Source organism: Heterodontus francisci, chromosome 25 (genome assembly GCF_036365525.1).
Source record: "Heterodontus francisci isolate sHetFra1 chromosome 25, sHetFra1.hap1, whole genome shotgun sequence".
Lineage (NCBI taxonomy): Eukaryota > Metazoa > Chordata > Chondrichthyes > Heterodontiformes > Heterodontidae > Heterodontus > Heterodontus francisci.
This window is the reverse complement of record NC_090395.1, coordinates 42892806-42909440: the sequence shown is the minus strand read 5'-3', so window position 1 is coordinate 42909440 and position 16635 is coordinate 42892806. Positions and strand designations below refer to the sequence as shown.

Sequence of the window (16635 nt, the reverse complement as noted above, 5' to 3'; positions counted from 1 at the left end):
ATGGGATGAATGGCTTCCTTCTGTGCTGTATTATTCAATGATTCGATGGAGGAGTCATTCAAAATTTTTATTCTTGATGCTGATGCTCGCTTCTGAGTGCATTTGCAACTTTTATGGTTTTCACCCCTTTGAATATCATCTGGGGCGGCACAGTGGCGCAGTGGTTAGCACCGCAGCCTCACAGCTCCAAGGACCCGGGTTCAATTCCGGGTACTGCCTGTGTGGAGTTTGCAAATTCTCCCTGTGTCTGCGTGGGTTTTCTCCGGGTGCTCCGGTTTCTTCCCACAAGCCAAAAAGACTTGCAGGTTGCTAGGTAAATTGGCCATTATAAATTGTCACGAGTATAGGTAGGTGGTAGGGAAATATATGGACAGGTGGCGATGTTTGGTAGGAATATGGGATTAGTATAAATGGGTGGTTGATGTTCGGCACAGACTCGGTGGGCCGAAGGGCCTGTTTCAGTGCTGTATCTCTAATCTAATCTAATTTTTACTGTTGCATTTAACCCTCGGCTGCAATGCTTTTCTCCAGGTCTCTGGTTAGATCTTGTCATCGTGCCATAGAGTTAAAAGCATGCATGATAATGAGTCAGCAGTTTGGTTTATAATTGGGAGAGATATAAAAACAGGCTGCTGATTTGCTTTTGCCCGTTTTGCGCTATCACATGAATTCAAGATATAACCCTTTTTGTCTAACATGTTTTTGCATTTTTACACCCTTCTCTAAAACTAAAACGAAACTAAAAGTTAACGTTTCGGGTCAGTGACCCTTTTTTTAGTAAAGAAATCATGATTGTTTTTAAAAATGTTTCTCACCACCTATGGTTAAGTGGCCAGATATTAATTTTAGGTTACCTGAATAGTCATTCGTCCCTTCATTTTGAAAAAAATAATAGTTCTAGCTATGAATTACTCATGATGCTATATAGAAGCCGAACTATAGCCTAGAAATTACTGCTTATGATATTTGAGGACAAAAAGGTTTATGTGATAGTCATTTGTTTAAAGAGTCCAGTCTGCACAAAATGAATCAATTAACACCTCTTTTAAAACAATTGAGAGAGACATATTAGACAAATGCTTTGAACATTCATAAACTTAGACTGCAGTCATTTCTAGCCTCTGAGAACAAGGCGCGGTAATGACACTGATCAATTGCACGGCGCAAATATAAATAGTGGCCTCTTCAGTTTGCAGCAGAATATGCTCTGCCTTGTGGAACTGTAGATCCTAAAGGAAGCATAGGGCAGGAAGGGAGAGAACTGGGGAGAAATTTTTAACCATTCTTGTATTTTCTTTTCAATGCTATGTATAGTTACAACATTTTCTCTTCCCTTACAGTTTAAAAGTCGCTTTATGCAAACGATCCCTTTAAATGCTCTGGGCTTGATTGACAGAAGAGCCAACCGCACAGACAATGACTCCACCCAGATTGTGAACTAAAGGTGCAACGCAGGGCGAGGCGAGGGAAAGGTATTAAAACTCTGACGAAGGTAGAAAGGTAGAAGCAAAAGCGGAATCAAGCACGGTAGAAGAGTGGTTGTAGTTACCAGTACGGACGGGGGAAAAAAATGACGATGGCTTATGTAAAGACAGTTACTGCTGGTGAATGTTTTGACAAACAAGCTAATTCCACACTGGCTTTGCCGCCGCCCGAGAGGCTGAGCACCCTGGCCCGAGTGGACAGTGAGAAGAGAGTCAACAGCCAAGTGCGGATGATGATGCAGAATAAGTTAAATCAGCAGAAGTTTAGTAAAAAAGGTACGACCCCTCCCCGCCCCTTCGTCCTGTTCACTTTGACACTTTTCTGTTCTCTATAGAAATACCATTAAGAAAATAATCAGAATTTTTGCGTTTATCACACACTTGTATTTACAGTAATTATAATAGCGATTAATGTGTATTATTACATTGCCTTATCGATGTGTGCTGTGTTAATTAAATTAATATGAACGCATTACTATTCTAACGTGTTGCATAAAATGTGTTTAACAACAGTGGTAGTTACAAAGTTTTCACGTATGCTTAAATAATATTTTCATCTTTTAACCTCCTTAAGTAATTCTAAGTAAACATATTCTTTGTTACAGCTAAAAAGATTTTTTTAATGATGGTTACAATTTACCTGTTCATATATGCTCCATTTCTTTGCATTTTTTGTGTTCGGAGTGATGCATATAACTTATAGAACAATATTGATTTTCTTAGTCTTATAGGGTTTATTTCTGTTTGCACAATTACCTCAATTGAACCAAGACTACCCAATACAATTATTAAACTACCTGGGGTCAGATCAAGTGCCTTATAGCAGTTCTGTTGTGGGATCTACTGCTAGAACCGACAATTGATGTGTGAGTTTGCAATGTTTTAAGTGACCTGATGCACAATGCAAAATGGCAGTTGAATATATTATTTTAAAATTGCTTTACAATATGGTTTTTCTGCTTCTGTCTGTTGATTAGAATTGTCAAATGGTCAATGGAACACAAACCAAAGGGACATTATTGACTTTGGAAATGCATTTCAAAGTATGACCGTGAAGAATCAAGGGACTCAGAGGCGCAAGGTAATTTCAAAACGAAACACAATTCTTTGATCTTTGCTGGCAGGGAGCATATCACAGGCTTTCGTAAGCTGTGGGAAGGGGATGCAAAATCAGTTTAATATTGTGTTACAATTCACATAGCAGGTTATGGAATGTTGTCTAATATGTTGTGGCCCACATTCATTTTTCAAATAAGTAGATTCTACAAAATTTTTTAAATCTAATTTCCAATAATGTTGCTAACATCCTATTGATTTACTTGAAAGAATGGGAATAAAATATTCTAAGCAATACATTTTCATTTAATGTTTTGCACTGTCAAAATTCAGTGGTATTTAACAAAATTTGAAGCAGTACCTAACTCAAAGATCATTTAAATTAATTTATGTTTAATGATGCAAGTTATTGGACAATAACAAATGTGAAATAGAGAACTATTATGACCTAAAGGAAAAGGACAAGATCTAGGAATTGAATGTTGTATTTATTTATCAGTTCATGAGATGTGGGTACTATTGGAGAAGCTCCTTGTCCCGAGTTGCCCCAAGAAGGTAATGCTGAACCTTCTTGAACCGCTGCAATTCTTGTGGTGATGGTGTTAGGCAGGGGAACAGAATTTAATAGTAACTTTTCAAGCACAATAACTTCTTTTTAGACAAAGACAACAGCTAATTTGCACACAACAAGACCTTACAAATAACCATGTGATGAATAATCAGCTATTTTTTTTTTGTTGGTGTTGCTTGTGGGAGGAATGTTGGCCAGTACACACAGACACTTCCCATCATCTGTTCCAATAGTGCAATGAAGCCTTTAGGGCTGAATTTTATCAGCTTGCCTCCGTTCTAGCTTGAAATCTGCCACGACTCCTGCATGGAGGAGCTGGTAAAATCTAGCCCATAGTATCCACCAGGGAACAGACAAATGGAGTGTTGGTTTAACATCTTGTTACAAAGGTGGAAACTTTGACAGTGCTGCAACAGTTCTCCAGAACTGAACTGATGTGTCAGCCCAGCATATGTATCAAAGTTCTGGAAGAAGGGCTGAAGCCCACAATATTCTGACTACAAGATGACAGTGCTACCGAGTGTAAACTGACACTTGGTCCTAGAATATTCTCAGAGCTGCTCCTTTGCTGTCACTGTAATTTTCCTGGAATACACCAGAAACCCCATTTACACAAGTATCTTGCCCATGCTTCCATTCCCCCTTTGCCTCCCCATTCATGGCAATGTCAACCCGATGATCCCTCCAACTCTCCATCTTCCTATTCTCCTTTAGGACTCTACTTAAAATGTCCTTGACCAAGCTTTCATTGACCCTTCCTAGTATCTCCCACTTTCACCGAATGTCCATTTTTTGATTACACACCCAGGCACTTTGGAAGTTGTTCTGTAGTTAAGGTGCAATATAAATGCAAGTCATTGTAGTAACTGCTTATTTTTGAGGGGGAAAAAAAACTCTTCTCGTGTTGTTTTATTGAAATTGTTCAATTCAACCTGCTGTTTAAGTTGAATGTTTATCGAGCAAAAATATCTTTGGTTGCATTATAATTTATTAATTCAACTTAAGCTTTTTGAATTATGCCACATTGCCGGGAGCATAAGGTTAAATTTTCAAGTATGGTAACTTGTTTTTAGATAAATTCATCAGCTAATTTTTACAAAGCAAGATCTCACAAGCAGCCATGCGATGAATAATCAGCTAATTTGTTTTTTTGGTGTTGCTTGTGGGCGGAATATTGGCCAGCACACATGGCCACTTCCCAGTAGCTGTTCCAATAGTGCAGTGGAACCTTTAGTATCCACCAGGAAACAGATAGACAGAGGATTGGTTTACCATCTTTTCACAAAGATGAAAACTTTGACAGTAGTCCTCCAGAACTGAACTGATGTGTCAGCCTAGATTATGTATCGAAGTTTCAAGAATTATTTTCAAGTACAGTGCTTTCAAGATGCAAATCAAAATGTAATAGTATCCCTTGACCGAACAAAATTTGTCTTTTCTTCAGTTTTGACTAGCAAGTGTTTTGAAATATTCTTTTGAAATTAAAAAATTAAAACTGATAACTCTTCAAAAATGGCAATGTGATCACAATATTATTAGGTTACTATTGTTAGATTCAATTAGCCATGCTTTAGTAAAAAGAATGATAATGAATTACAATTAAATACACCACTGACACATAAATGAAAAGCTGTATCCAGTTTACAAGCATTTGATTACCTTGCTTCTTAGTTTATAATAATCTGTTCTGAAATTTGTTGCTGGCATTCAGGTTCCACCATCTAAAGCTTATTGCCTTAGCCTGAACTGTATGTCATTTTTATTTGTTATTATTTTCAAAACCAAAAATGGCATGATATTAATATTGCAGTATGGCAATAACATTCATAATTTAGATTTCTACAAGCAAATTCACATGTTGCAATGAAAACTATACTTTTAAATATTTCATAACCAATAATTACCACAAATTAATGAGCTATTACACAACATGACCAAACATTTCAGAAAATATGACTTTAGATTGATGTTTTTCCAATGCTATCACCCTGACATTAAGTACATTGGACTTATTTTATTGGTGGCATCCTTCCATCTATGAAAGATGATGGACATGCAGCAAGCAATCTATTTAGGTTGGGTGTAAACCGAAAGAGCTGGAAATACTCAGCAGGTCACGCGGCATCTGTGGAGAGTGAAGCAGAGTTAATGTTTCAGGCCTGTGACCTTTGATCAGAACTGGCAAAGGTTAGAAAAGTATTAGGTTTTAAGCAAGTGACCGGGGGTGGGGGGGGGGGGGGTGCGAGGTGCGGGTGGAGTAGGGTGGGAGAACAAAAGGGAAGGTGTGCGATAGGGCAGAGGGCAGGAGAGATTAAATAACAAAGATGTCATGGGACAAAGGCAAAGAGAGTGTTAATGATTGTGGTGAAAGAGAAAGCATTAGTCCAGAGAAAGTGTTAATGGCAGAATAATGAGCAGCTCTGTCCAAAAGCACAACATGAAAAACAGGCAGATGGTTAAAAAATAAAATAATTTAAAAAATTAAAAAAAATAAAAAATATTTTTGTTTTAAAATAGGCCAGTCATGCTGTAAAATTGTTGAACTCAAAGTTGAGTTTGCAAGGCTGTAGGGTGCCTAATCGAAAGATGAGATGCTGCTTCTCAAACTTGCATTGATTTTCACTAGAACACTGCAATAGGACAGAAATGTGGGCATGAGAGCAGGGTGGTGTGTTGAGATGGCAAGCAACTAGAAGCTCGGGGTCATGCTTTCGGACCGAGTGGAGGTGTTCCGCAAAGCGGTCACCCAATCTACGTTTGGTCTCCGCAGTGCAGAGCGATTACATTGTGAGCAGCGAGTGCAGTATAGTAAATTGAAGGAAGTACAAGTAAATCGCTGCTTCACCTGGAAGGAGTGTTTGGAGCCTTGGATGGTAAGGAGAGAGGAGGTAGCATGTCTTCTCTTGGTGCACCTTTGCTGATGGTTGTGAAGGCCAATCCTTGAGAGACAGGTTCTGCCACAAGTGCTGCATGTGAAGCTGCCAAGTGTTGCTGTTAGTTGTTTATGACTTGGTGCCTGTTGCCAAGCTACTGGAGCAACTGGTTGTCGTGGTAGTGCACACAAGTCAACAGGATGTGTCGCCATTTCCCTCTTTCACTAGCTGTTGATTCCCAGGTGTGACAGTTGACATTTAGGGCCTTCATGTCACGCTTGCAAGCATCCTTGAAGTGGAGCTTTGGGTACCCCACTGGTCATCTGGCCCCGGCTCCCTCACCAGACAGAATGTCTTTGGGTATGCAACCGTCTTCCATCCTGTGGACGTGTGCGATCCGCCAAAGTGGCCTCTATTTGATTAGTGCTAACATACTTGGGAGCTCTGCCTTTGAGAGGACTGCAGCATTTGTGATTTTGTCCTGCCAGGATATACCCATAATGCGTCACGGACAGTGAAGATGGAAATTATTGAGCTTCTTTTCCAGGTAGCTGTAAGTTGCCCATGTATTAATTGTACTAGGAAACAAAATATCAATGCTGGAAGAAACTACTTTAAATCATAGCTGCCTAATTTTGTAAAATATATCACTATATAAAAAAGAAAATTAAAGGTTTTTTTTAGGCTGTTAAAACTGAAATTGAAAATTCATATGATGGTTTTAGTTCAATAATAAATTAATGGTGGCAGCTGTACATGTATCCAAAGGATATGGGACTAGCAGGTTAGTTGTTTTTGTTAATTTTAGTTAGTGGCGGTAAAATTTTAAACTTGGCTTTTAAAGGCCTGGAAATCTGTAGCAAAAGAATAGCAGCTCTACATTTTTTAATGTGGTCAACAGCCACTGACTAAATGATTTTCCACATTTATAAATGGTGTTTATTTACTGTAACTTGATAATTTCAAATCATTACTGAGCTTATTTATTTAAATTTGTCAGATTATAATGGGTGGCTTAATATCTGCAAGTTGAGAAAGTTGGGCTATGGCTACAACCTTCTACAAAAAGGAGGCACTGCAAGGAAGTCAGGCCCAGAGTAATCTCTTGGACTAGGTTTGATCGCCTAGATGGATCGGAGAGGGATTTCCCATTAACACACCATCCCCCCCCCACCCCACCCCTCCATCCTCCTCCCCCCCACCCCCCCCACCCACCCCTGCAAATTGGCCTGGGGTTTTACCTTTTTTTGTATCTTCCAGGTGATCACATGGCTTTTGGGTGGGGTGGAGTGTATTTATTGTAGTACATAAGGTATCAAAATTGTGGAGGGCAGGTTGGATGGACCAAAGGGTCTTTACCTGCCAATAAGTGTTCGTAAAATTATGCATGTGAAATTAAATACCTTTTTTTATATACTGAACAAAGCAGACATCTATAGAAATGACTCAAAGAAAATTGTGACTTTAAATAAAAGTACATTTAAAACTGATGCACTCAGACAGCAGAAAAGAGAGAATTTGAATAGGCAAGATGCCCCGCAACACATCGTATCCCGTGAATTATATTTTGAAGTGGATACTCTGCTTTATACACATAACGAGTTGTGGATACCACCACCGTCCCGAGTGATCTTGTCCAGCTATATGTCCTCTGGTCCTTCTACACTATATGGCTTCTTGTTCTGCTTTCCTCCAGATCGCCATCAGTTGGTGTACTTTGACCTTGTTTGTTTTAAAGTTTTGAGTGAATGAGCTATAAATTAGAAATTAACTTGAAAACAAAGTGGGACTGCAGGTTTCAAAATTAACACTGGATCATTGACCTGTTCATGTCTGAATGCTGGATACATTCCAGTTCATGGTCTGCTGAGAAGATCAGTTGGCCAAGGGTTAGGTTTGGTATCAATAGGACTTTATTTTAAACCTAGCAGCGTTTACTCAACCTTTTTATCTGTTTGCAGTGGGATTGAGTACCAGGCCTTGGGGAGAAAAATGTGAAAAGGCAGGAACTCAGCTTGCCACACTGTTGAAGTGTCATCTGAAACATTAGCATTGGAAATGGGGAGCAGAACAAAACCCAATTAACATTTTATGAGCAGTTAAGAAAGACCTCTAGGCGTGATGCGCAGACAGGCTTCATGTCTAATAACCTAAATACACATTACTCATGCAAAAATGCTAAAGCTGAACATGCTTTTCTAATACCATAAAAAAGAGTCTAATCAGACGCTGTAGTTAACTTGCACCTGGAAATTGCCACATAATGGCAGCTAAAGATAGCTTCTAACATTTATCAAATGGTAGAATTGTGTGTACACGTTCCTACTTCACATTTTTTTTGAAATAAATGTATTAAATTAAGGATGTGACCTTTTAACAATGTTAAAATATTGAAAATATGAGTTGTAGATCTGCCTTAAAGTAAACTGTAACAAGAATGAGTTGGAAACAGAGTCTAAAACGGCTGCAATGAATGCCCGACAGAAAAATTAACTGGTTTGCAGAGCTTGAGCTGTCAATCCCTTATCCAATATGGTGACTTTTAAAAGCATGAGTACCTTGTACATTACTGGTAATGCTGTCACAAAGAGAAAAGACTGAGAAAAAGCTTTATTTTGATTATATTTGTATACTGTGTTGCATTGTTAATTTTGATACTTCCCCAGTGAAGCATACGTTGCTCTTCACCATGTCTTTCAGAAACATCCCAAAGCACTTCACATTACATGGTGTAGTTACTGTTATATGGCAACCATTTTGCACACACAAGTCCATAAATAGCAATGAAATAAATGACCACTTGGTTGAGGGATGTCTGATGGCTAGGATAGCAGTACTCCCTGCTCTTTGAATAGTGCCTTAGCAGTGAGTATCAGCAGGTTATTTGACTGGAATGGCTGGCATCCATATACATGCAGCTCCATTAGGAGTCACAAAATAGAAATGATACCACAACTCTGGCCAGTTTTTTTCCCTCTCTCTAATAGAGAGAGAAAATTGAAGTATCCAATGATATCCTAGAAGCGATTGACTAATCCAGGACGGTTCAAAATTATTTTCCTGTATGAAAGATGATATTCCCAGTTTTGCCAATGGAAAAAGCCCTATGCAACCTTAAGTTTCCTGGTTAGGGGGAGAGAAAACCTCCTTGTGTGCATTCCCACTCTCAGCCAATATTATACTTAATAATTCCACTTTTTGACTAGCAGCAGTATTCAAGACTCTGAGTAATGTCATTATCCATTAAGCTTAATGGACCTTCAAGTCTGACTTCTTGAGCATCACAGATTTAAATTGCTCCACCATTGGTGGTCATGCCTTGAGCTGCCAAGGCCCTAAGCTCTGGAATTCCCTTTCTCTCTGCTTTTCTACCTCTTTCTCCGTATTTATGATATTCCTTATAACCTACCTCCCTGACGAAGCTTTAGGTCATCTGTCCTAATAGCTTCTTATGTGATTTGGTATCAACTTTTATTTGATAAAGTTCCTGTAAAGTGCCTTAGGGTTACAGGCACTAGATAAATGTGAGTAGTTGTTGTTGATAATTAAATACCTTCCAGCCAGAAATATCAACTCTGCTAACATTTTGCAGCCAATGTAGCTATTTCTTGACTCTCATCATTGGAAATATCTCCTTTCAATGTTACAATGTTGTTACAATTTTACAGAGCAGATATAAATAATTGACTTTATTATTGTATTAATATCTCATTTCCCATTTTTTAAATAATAAAACATGAACAAAATCAGAAGGAACATAAATGAGCTTGCTTGTGCTTTGATTATATACTGACAAAAAGCAGAGAGAAAGGGAATTCCAGAGCTTAGGGCTTTGGCAGCTGAAGGCATGGCCACCAATGGTGGAGCAATTTAAATCTGTGATGCTCAAGAAGCCAGACTTGAAGGTCCATTAAGCTTAATGGATAATGGATAACCTCTTTCTGTTTACTTGTCTGGCACAAGACTATTGTACAACCTAAGACACTTGGCTGATGTTCTCCTTTATTTTTGGCACACATCCATATTTGTAATCAGCTCAAAGTAGATAAAAGGAGTTTTTCTACACATTGATATTTTTAAGCTTTGTAGATGGCATATTTACACAAACAAGATTAAAAGGGTGTTCTCCTTAACCATGCCACACCTATTCTCCACCCAGCTTTTGGGTGTAACGTTTTAAGAATGTGATCAGGCTTCCATTGTTAAACTAGTTTTGCAACAAGCCGTCTGAATATAGTTGCTGTTCGTTTCTAGCTTCAGATTTTAAACTTTTTCTCCAGGCTCGGGTAGGAGTTTGCAGATTGTCAAAAGATTCTGTTTGTGATATAAATGATTTGGACTTAAATATGGGAGGCATGATTGGGAAATTTGCTGATGACACAAAAATTGGCCGTGCAGTAGACTCCAGAATGATATCAATCGTTTGGTTGAGTGGGCAGAAAAATGACACATGGAATTTAGTTCAGAGAAGTGTGAGGTAATGCATTTGGGGAGGGCAAATAAAGCAAGGGAATACACAATAAATGGGAAGATGTTGAGAAGGGTAGAAGAAGTGAGAGACCTTGAAGTGCATGTCCACAGGTCCCTGAAGGTGGCAGGACAGGTAGATAGAGTGGTGAAGAAGGCATATTGAGTGCTTTCATTTATTGACCGAGGTAGAGAATACAAAAGCAGGGATGTAATGCTGGAACTGTATAAAATGCTGGTTAGGCCACAACTGGAGTATTGCATACAGTTCTGGTCACCACATTACAGGAAAGATATAATTGCTCTGGACAGAGCACAGAGGAGATTTACAAGAATGTTGGCAGGGCTTGAAAGTTGCAGCAATGGGGAAAGATTGGATCGGCGAGGGTTGTTTTCCATAGAACAGAGGAGGCTGAGGGGTGACTTAATTGAGGTGTACCAAATTATGAGGGGCCTAGATAGAGTGGACAAGAAGGACCTGTCTCCCTTAGTGGAGAGGTCAGTTACCAGGGGGCACAGATTTAAGGTGATTGGTAGAAGGATTAGAGGGGACATGAGGAAAAACCATCTCAACCAAAGGATGATAGGTGTCTGGAATTCGCTGCCAGGAATGGTGGTGGAGGCAGAAACCCTCAATTCTTTTAAGAGGTAGCTGGACATGTACCTGAAGTGCTGTAACCTGAAAGGCTATGGACAAGGTGCTGGAAGGTGGGTTTAGATTGGGGGGCTAGTTTGTTCTGCCGGCAGGCACACAGTGGGCTGAAAGGCCTCCTTCTGTGCCATAATTTTTCTATGGTTCTATAAGGAGGCCACTCAGCCCATCAAGTCTACCGACTCTTTTGAAGAGCATTACAGTTTGTCCCACTCCCCCACTCTTTCCCTAGATCCCTGCAAATATTTATCCAATTCCCTTTTGAAGACTACTTCTTTTCTGGAGTTTCCTTGCTGGTTCTTCGATCAGCCACCAAAAGTTCAGATGATTAGTGGAAACCTTGCATGTATGCATAAACAGAGTTTCCTCTAATTGTCCACCAAAGTTACAGCTGCCAATTGGGAGAAACCCTTGGGAAATTCTGGTTGTTGCATCTAAGGAAGTTGCTCTAAATCAGTTTGACTCTGATTGAAGTAAAGAAAAAGTATCGTCAATTTTGCTTACAGCATATTATTGTTTGGTAGCTCTGTCGCCTGAGTCAGAAGGTTGTGGGTTTAACATACTAGAGTAAATAATCTAGGCTAACACTTCAGCACAGTGCTGAAGGGAGTGCTGCACTTTTGAAGGCATTGTCTTATAGGAACATAGGAAGATAGGAACAGGAGTAGGCCATTCAGCCCCTCGAGCCTGTCCTGCCATTCAATGAGATCATGGCTGATCCACGACCTAACTCCATATACATGCTTTTGGGCCATATCCCTTAATATCGTTGCTTAACAAAAATCTATCTCAGATTTAAAATTAACAACTGTTCGAGCTTCAACTGCTATTTGTGGGAGAGAGTTTCAAACCTCTACCACCCTTTGCGTGAAGAACATCTCTCCTGAACGGTCTGGTCCTAATTTTTAGATTATGCCCCCTAGTTTTAGAATTGCCAACCAGTGGAAATACTTTATCTTTATCTAGCCTGTCTTTTCCTGTTAATATCTTGAAGACTTGGATCAGATCACCCCGTAACCTTCTAAATTCTAGTGAAAACAGGCCTAAACAGGTAGGAATATGGAATTAGTGTAGGAGTAGTATATAAATGGGTGGTTGATGGTCGGCACAGACTCGGTGGGCCGAAGGGCCTGTTTCAGTGCTGTATCTCTAAACTAAACTAAACTAAATTTATGTAATCTCTCCTTCTAACTTAACCCCTGTAGTCCAGGTATCATTCTTGTAAACCTACATTGCACTCCCTCCAAGGCCAATATATCCTTCCGAAGATGTGGTGCCCAGAACAGCTAACAGTACTCCAAGTGGGGCCTAACCAGGATTTTGTACAGCTGCAGCATGACCTCTGTGTCTTTATACTCCAGTCCTCTAGATATAAAGGCTAGCATTCCATTAGCCTTTTTGATATTTTCTGCACTTGCTCATGGCATTTTAAGATCTATGCACCTGAACCCCCAAGTTTCTTTGGACATCCACTATACTAACCTCTTCCCATTTAGAAAGTACCCTGCTCTGTCCTTTTTTGGTCCAAAATGGATAACCTCACACTTGTCCACATTGAAATCCATCTGCCATAGTTTTGCCCATTCACCCAGTCTATCAATATCTCCTTGCAATTTTATGCTATCATCTAGACTCTCTACAATGCCGCCTAACTTTGTATCATCGGCAAATTTGGATATATGACTTACTTTGCCATCATCCAAATCATTAATGAATAATGTGAGTAATTGAGGCCCCAACACAGATCCCTGTCGGACACCACTAGTCACATCCTGCCAATCAGAGTACTTATCCATTATCCCCACTCTCTGTCGCCTACCACTCAACCAATTTCCTAACAATGTCAATAATTTGCCCTCAACTCCATGGACTTCTGCCTTAGTTAACAGTCTCTTAAGTGGGACTTTATCAAATGCCTTCTGGAAGTCCATATAAGTAACATCCATATAAATAACATTCCCCTGTCCACTACCTTAGTCACCTCTTCAAAAAATTCAATGAGATTTGTCAGGCATGACCTTACCGTCATGCATCCATGCTAGCTGTCCCTGATTAACTGAATTTTTTCTCGGTGTTCAGTCACCCTATCCTTGAGTATAGACTCCAGCAACTTCCCCACCACAGATGTCAGGCTAACTGGTCTGTAATTTCCTTGGTTCCCCCTTTCACCCTTCTTAAAACGTGGAGTGACATGTGCAACTTTCCAATCCAGAGGGACCACTCCTGAATCTAGGGAACTCTGCAAGACTATAGTTAGGGCATCTACAATATGGTCCCCGACTTCCTTTAACACCCTCGGATGGAAACCGTCAGGTCCTGGGGATTTCTCACTCTTTAGTTCCATTAATTTCCTTGTTACTGATGTTTTATTTACGTTAATTGTATTACGTCCCTGTCCCCTATCGGCTATTAATTTTTTCGGGACTTCGGGCAAGTTATCCTCCTTTTCAACTGTAAATACTGAGGCAAAGTAATTGTTCAACATGTCTGCCATTTCCCCATTATCAATGACAATATCCCCAGTTTCAGCTTTTAGTGGGCCGACATTGCTCTTGACCACCCACTTTCCCTTTATGTAACTATAAAATTTCTTCTTATTGATTTTGATATCCCTTGCAAGTTTCCTTTCATAATCCCTTTTAGTAGCTGTAATAAGCTGCTTTGTGACCCTTTGCTGGTCTTTGTAACTATCCCATTCGGCCGGATCTGTGCTGCGTTTTGCATTTTTGTAAGCCCTTTCTTATTGTTTTATGCTATCCCTAATCTCTTTAGTTGTCCATGGCTGTTTTTTCTGTGAAGTGGAGCTTTTATCTCTCGGGGGTATATCGTCTTCTTCTTTGGCCTCCTTGTCTCGGGAGACAATGGGTAAGCGCCTGGAGGTGGTCAGTGGTTTGTGGAGCAGCGCCTGGAGTGGATATAAAGGCCAATACTAGAGTGACAGACTCTTCCACAGGTGCTGCAGATAAAATTGGTTGTCAGGGCTGTTTCACAGTTGGCTCTCCCCTTGCGCATCTGTCTTTTTTCCTGCCAACTGCTAAGTCTGTTCGATTCGTCACACTTTAGCCCCGCCTTTATGGCTGTTCGCCAGCTCTGGCGATCGCTGGCAACTGACTCCCACGACTTGTGATCAATGTCACAGGACTTCATGTCGCGTTTGCAGACGTCTTTAAAGCGGAAACGTAGATGGCCGGTGGATCTGATATCAGTGGTGAGCTCACTGTACAATGTGTCCTTCGGGATCCTGCCATCTTCCATGCGGCTCACATGGCCAAGCCATCTCAAGCGCCGCTGACTCAGTAGTGTGTATAAGCTGGGGATGTTGGCCGCCTCGAGGACTTCTGTGTTGGACATACGGTCCTGCCACCTGATGCCAAGGATTCTCCGGAGGCAGCGAAGATGGAATGAATTGAGATGTCGCTCTTGGCTGACATACGTTGTCCAGGCCTCGCTGCCGTAGAGCAACGTACTGAGGACACAGGCTTGATACACTCGGACTTTTGTGTTCCGTGTCAGTGCGCCATTTTCCCACACTCTCTTGGCCAGTCTGGACATAGCAGTGGAAGCCTTTCCCATGCGCTTGTTGATTTCTGCATCGAAAGACAGGACATTGGTGATAGTTGAGCCTAGGTAGGTGAACTCTTGAACCAATTCCAGAGCGTGGCTGCCGATTTTGATGGATGGAGCATTTCTGACGTCCTGTCCCATGATGTTCATTTTCCTGAGGCTGATGGTTAGGCCAAATTCGTTGCAAGCAGCCGCAAACCTGTCGATGAGACTCTGCAGACACTCTTCAGTGTGAGATGCTAATGCAGCATCGTCAGCAAAGAGGAGTTCCCTGATGAGGACTTTCCATACTTTGGTCTTCCCTCTTATACGGGAAAGGTTGAACAACCTGCCACCTGATCTTGTGTGGAGGAAATTTCCTTCTTCTGAAGACTTGAATGCATGTGAGAGCAGCAGTGAGAAGAAAATCCCAAACAGTGTGGGTGCGAGAACACAGCCCTGTTTCACTCCACTCAGGATAGGAAAGGGGTCTGATGAGGCGCTGCTATGATGAATTAAGCCTTTCATATTGTCATGGAATGAGGTGATGATACTTAGTAGCTTTGGTGGACATCCGATCTTTTCTAGTAGTCTGAAGAGACCACGTCTGCTGATGAGGTCAAAGGCTTTGGTGAGATCAATGAAAGCAATGTAGAGGAACATCTGTTGTTCGCGGCATTTCTCCTGTAGCTGACGAAGGGAGAACAGCATGTCAATAGTCGATCTCTCTGCTTGAAAGCCACACTGTGCCTCAGGGGAGACACGCTCAGCCAGCTTCTGGAGCCTGTTTAAAGCTCGAGCGAAGACTTACCCCACAATGCTGAGCAGGGAGATTCCATGGTAGTTGTTGCAGTCACTGCGGTCACCTTTGTTTTTATAGAGGGTAATGATATTGGAATCGCGCATGTCCTGTGGAACTGCTCCCTCATCCCAGCACAGGCAAAGCAGTTCGTAGAGTGCTGAGAGTATAGCAGGCTTAGCACTCTTGATTATTTCAGGGGTAATGCTGTCCTTCCCAGGGGCTTTTCCGCTGGCTAGAGAATCAATGGCATTACTGAGTTCCGATTTTGTCGGCTGTACGTCCAGCTCATCCATGACTGGCAGAGACTGGGTTGCATTGAGGGCAGTCTCAGTGACAACATTCTCCCTGGAGTACAGTTCTAGGTAGTGCTCAACCCAGCGGTCCATTTGCTTGGGTTGGTCAGTGATTTTGTCCCCTGATTTAGATTTGAGGGGGGCGATCTTCTTGATGGTTGGCCCAAAAGCTCTCTTCATGCCATCATACATTCCTCTGACGTTTCCGGTGTCAGAGGCCAGCTGAATATAATTGCATAGGTGTTGCCAGTAGTCATTTGCGCAGCGCCTGGCTGTTCTTTGTGCAGCGCTTCTGGCTGTTTTAAGTGCTACAGATGTTAACTCGCTGGGGGATTTCTTGTAGTTCAGCAGTGCAATGCGCTTAGCGGCTATGACAGGTTCTAGCTCTTCAAAGTGAGATTGAAACCAGTCTGCATTCTGCTTCACACGTTTGCCATCGGTGGTCATAGTGGACTGATAAATGGCGTCTCTGATGTGGGCCCACTTGGTCTTTGCATCCCCTGTGGGAGTGTTTTGAAGGGCTTTTTCAAGTGAGTTTCGAAATTTTTGTAACAGCTGTGGATAAGAAATTCTGCTCGTGTTGATGCGCGGGGGGCCCTTCTCCTTGGAGTGATGCAGCTTCTTTGATTTGATTCTAAACTTGCTGCACACCAGGGAGTGGTCGGTGTCATAGTCCGCACTGTGGAAGCTGCGTGTGATTTGAACTTTGTTTCAGCAGGCTCGCCTTGTGATGATGAGGTCCAGCTGGTGCCAACAACGTGATCTTGGGTGCCTCCAAGAAACCTGGTGACAGGATTTAGTGTGAAAGAACGAGTTGGTGATGCAGAGGTTATGATAGGTACACAACTCCAGCAGTCTCTGTCCATTCTCATTCATCCTTCCAATGCCATAGCG

The 16635-nt window shown here is 41.3% G+C and overlaps 1 protein-coding gene across 1 annotated transcript in view; it reads left to right on the top strand.

Annotated features, from left to right (window-relative positions):
• Nucleotides 1-1230: 1230 nt before the first annotated feature.
• The window catches only part of LOC137383848 (plakophilin-1-like), a 67704-nt gene continuing 52299 nt past the window's right edge, over nucleotides 1231-16635 (top strand). The window contains exons 1-2 of the mRNA XM_068057152.1: nucleotides 1231-1760; nucleotides 2462-2565. Of these exons, the coding sequence (XP_067913253.1) occupies nucleotides 1571-1760; nucleotides 2462-2565 (294 nt within the window). The 5' untranslated portion in view covers nucleotides 1231-1570. The remainder of the gene's footprint in view (nucleotides 1761-2461; nucleotides 2566-16635) is intronic.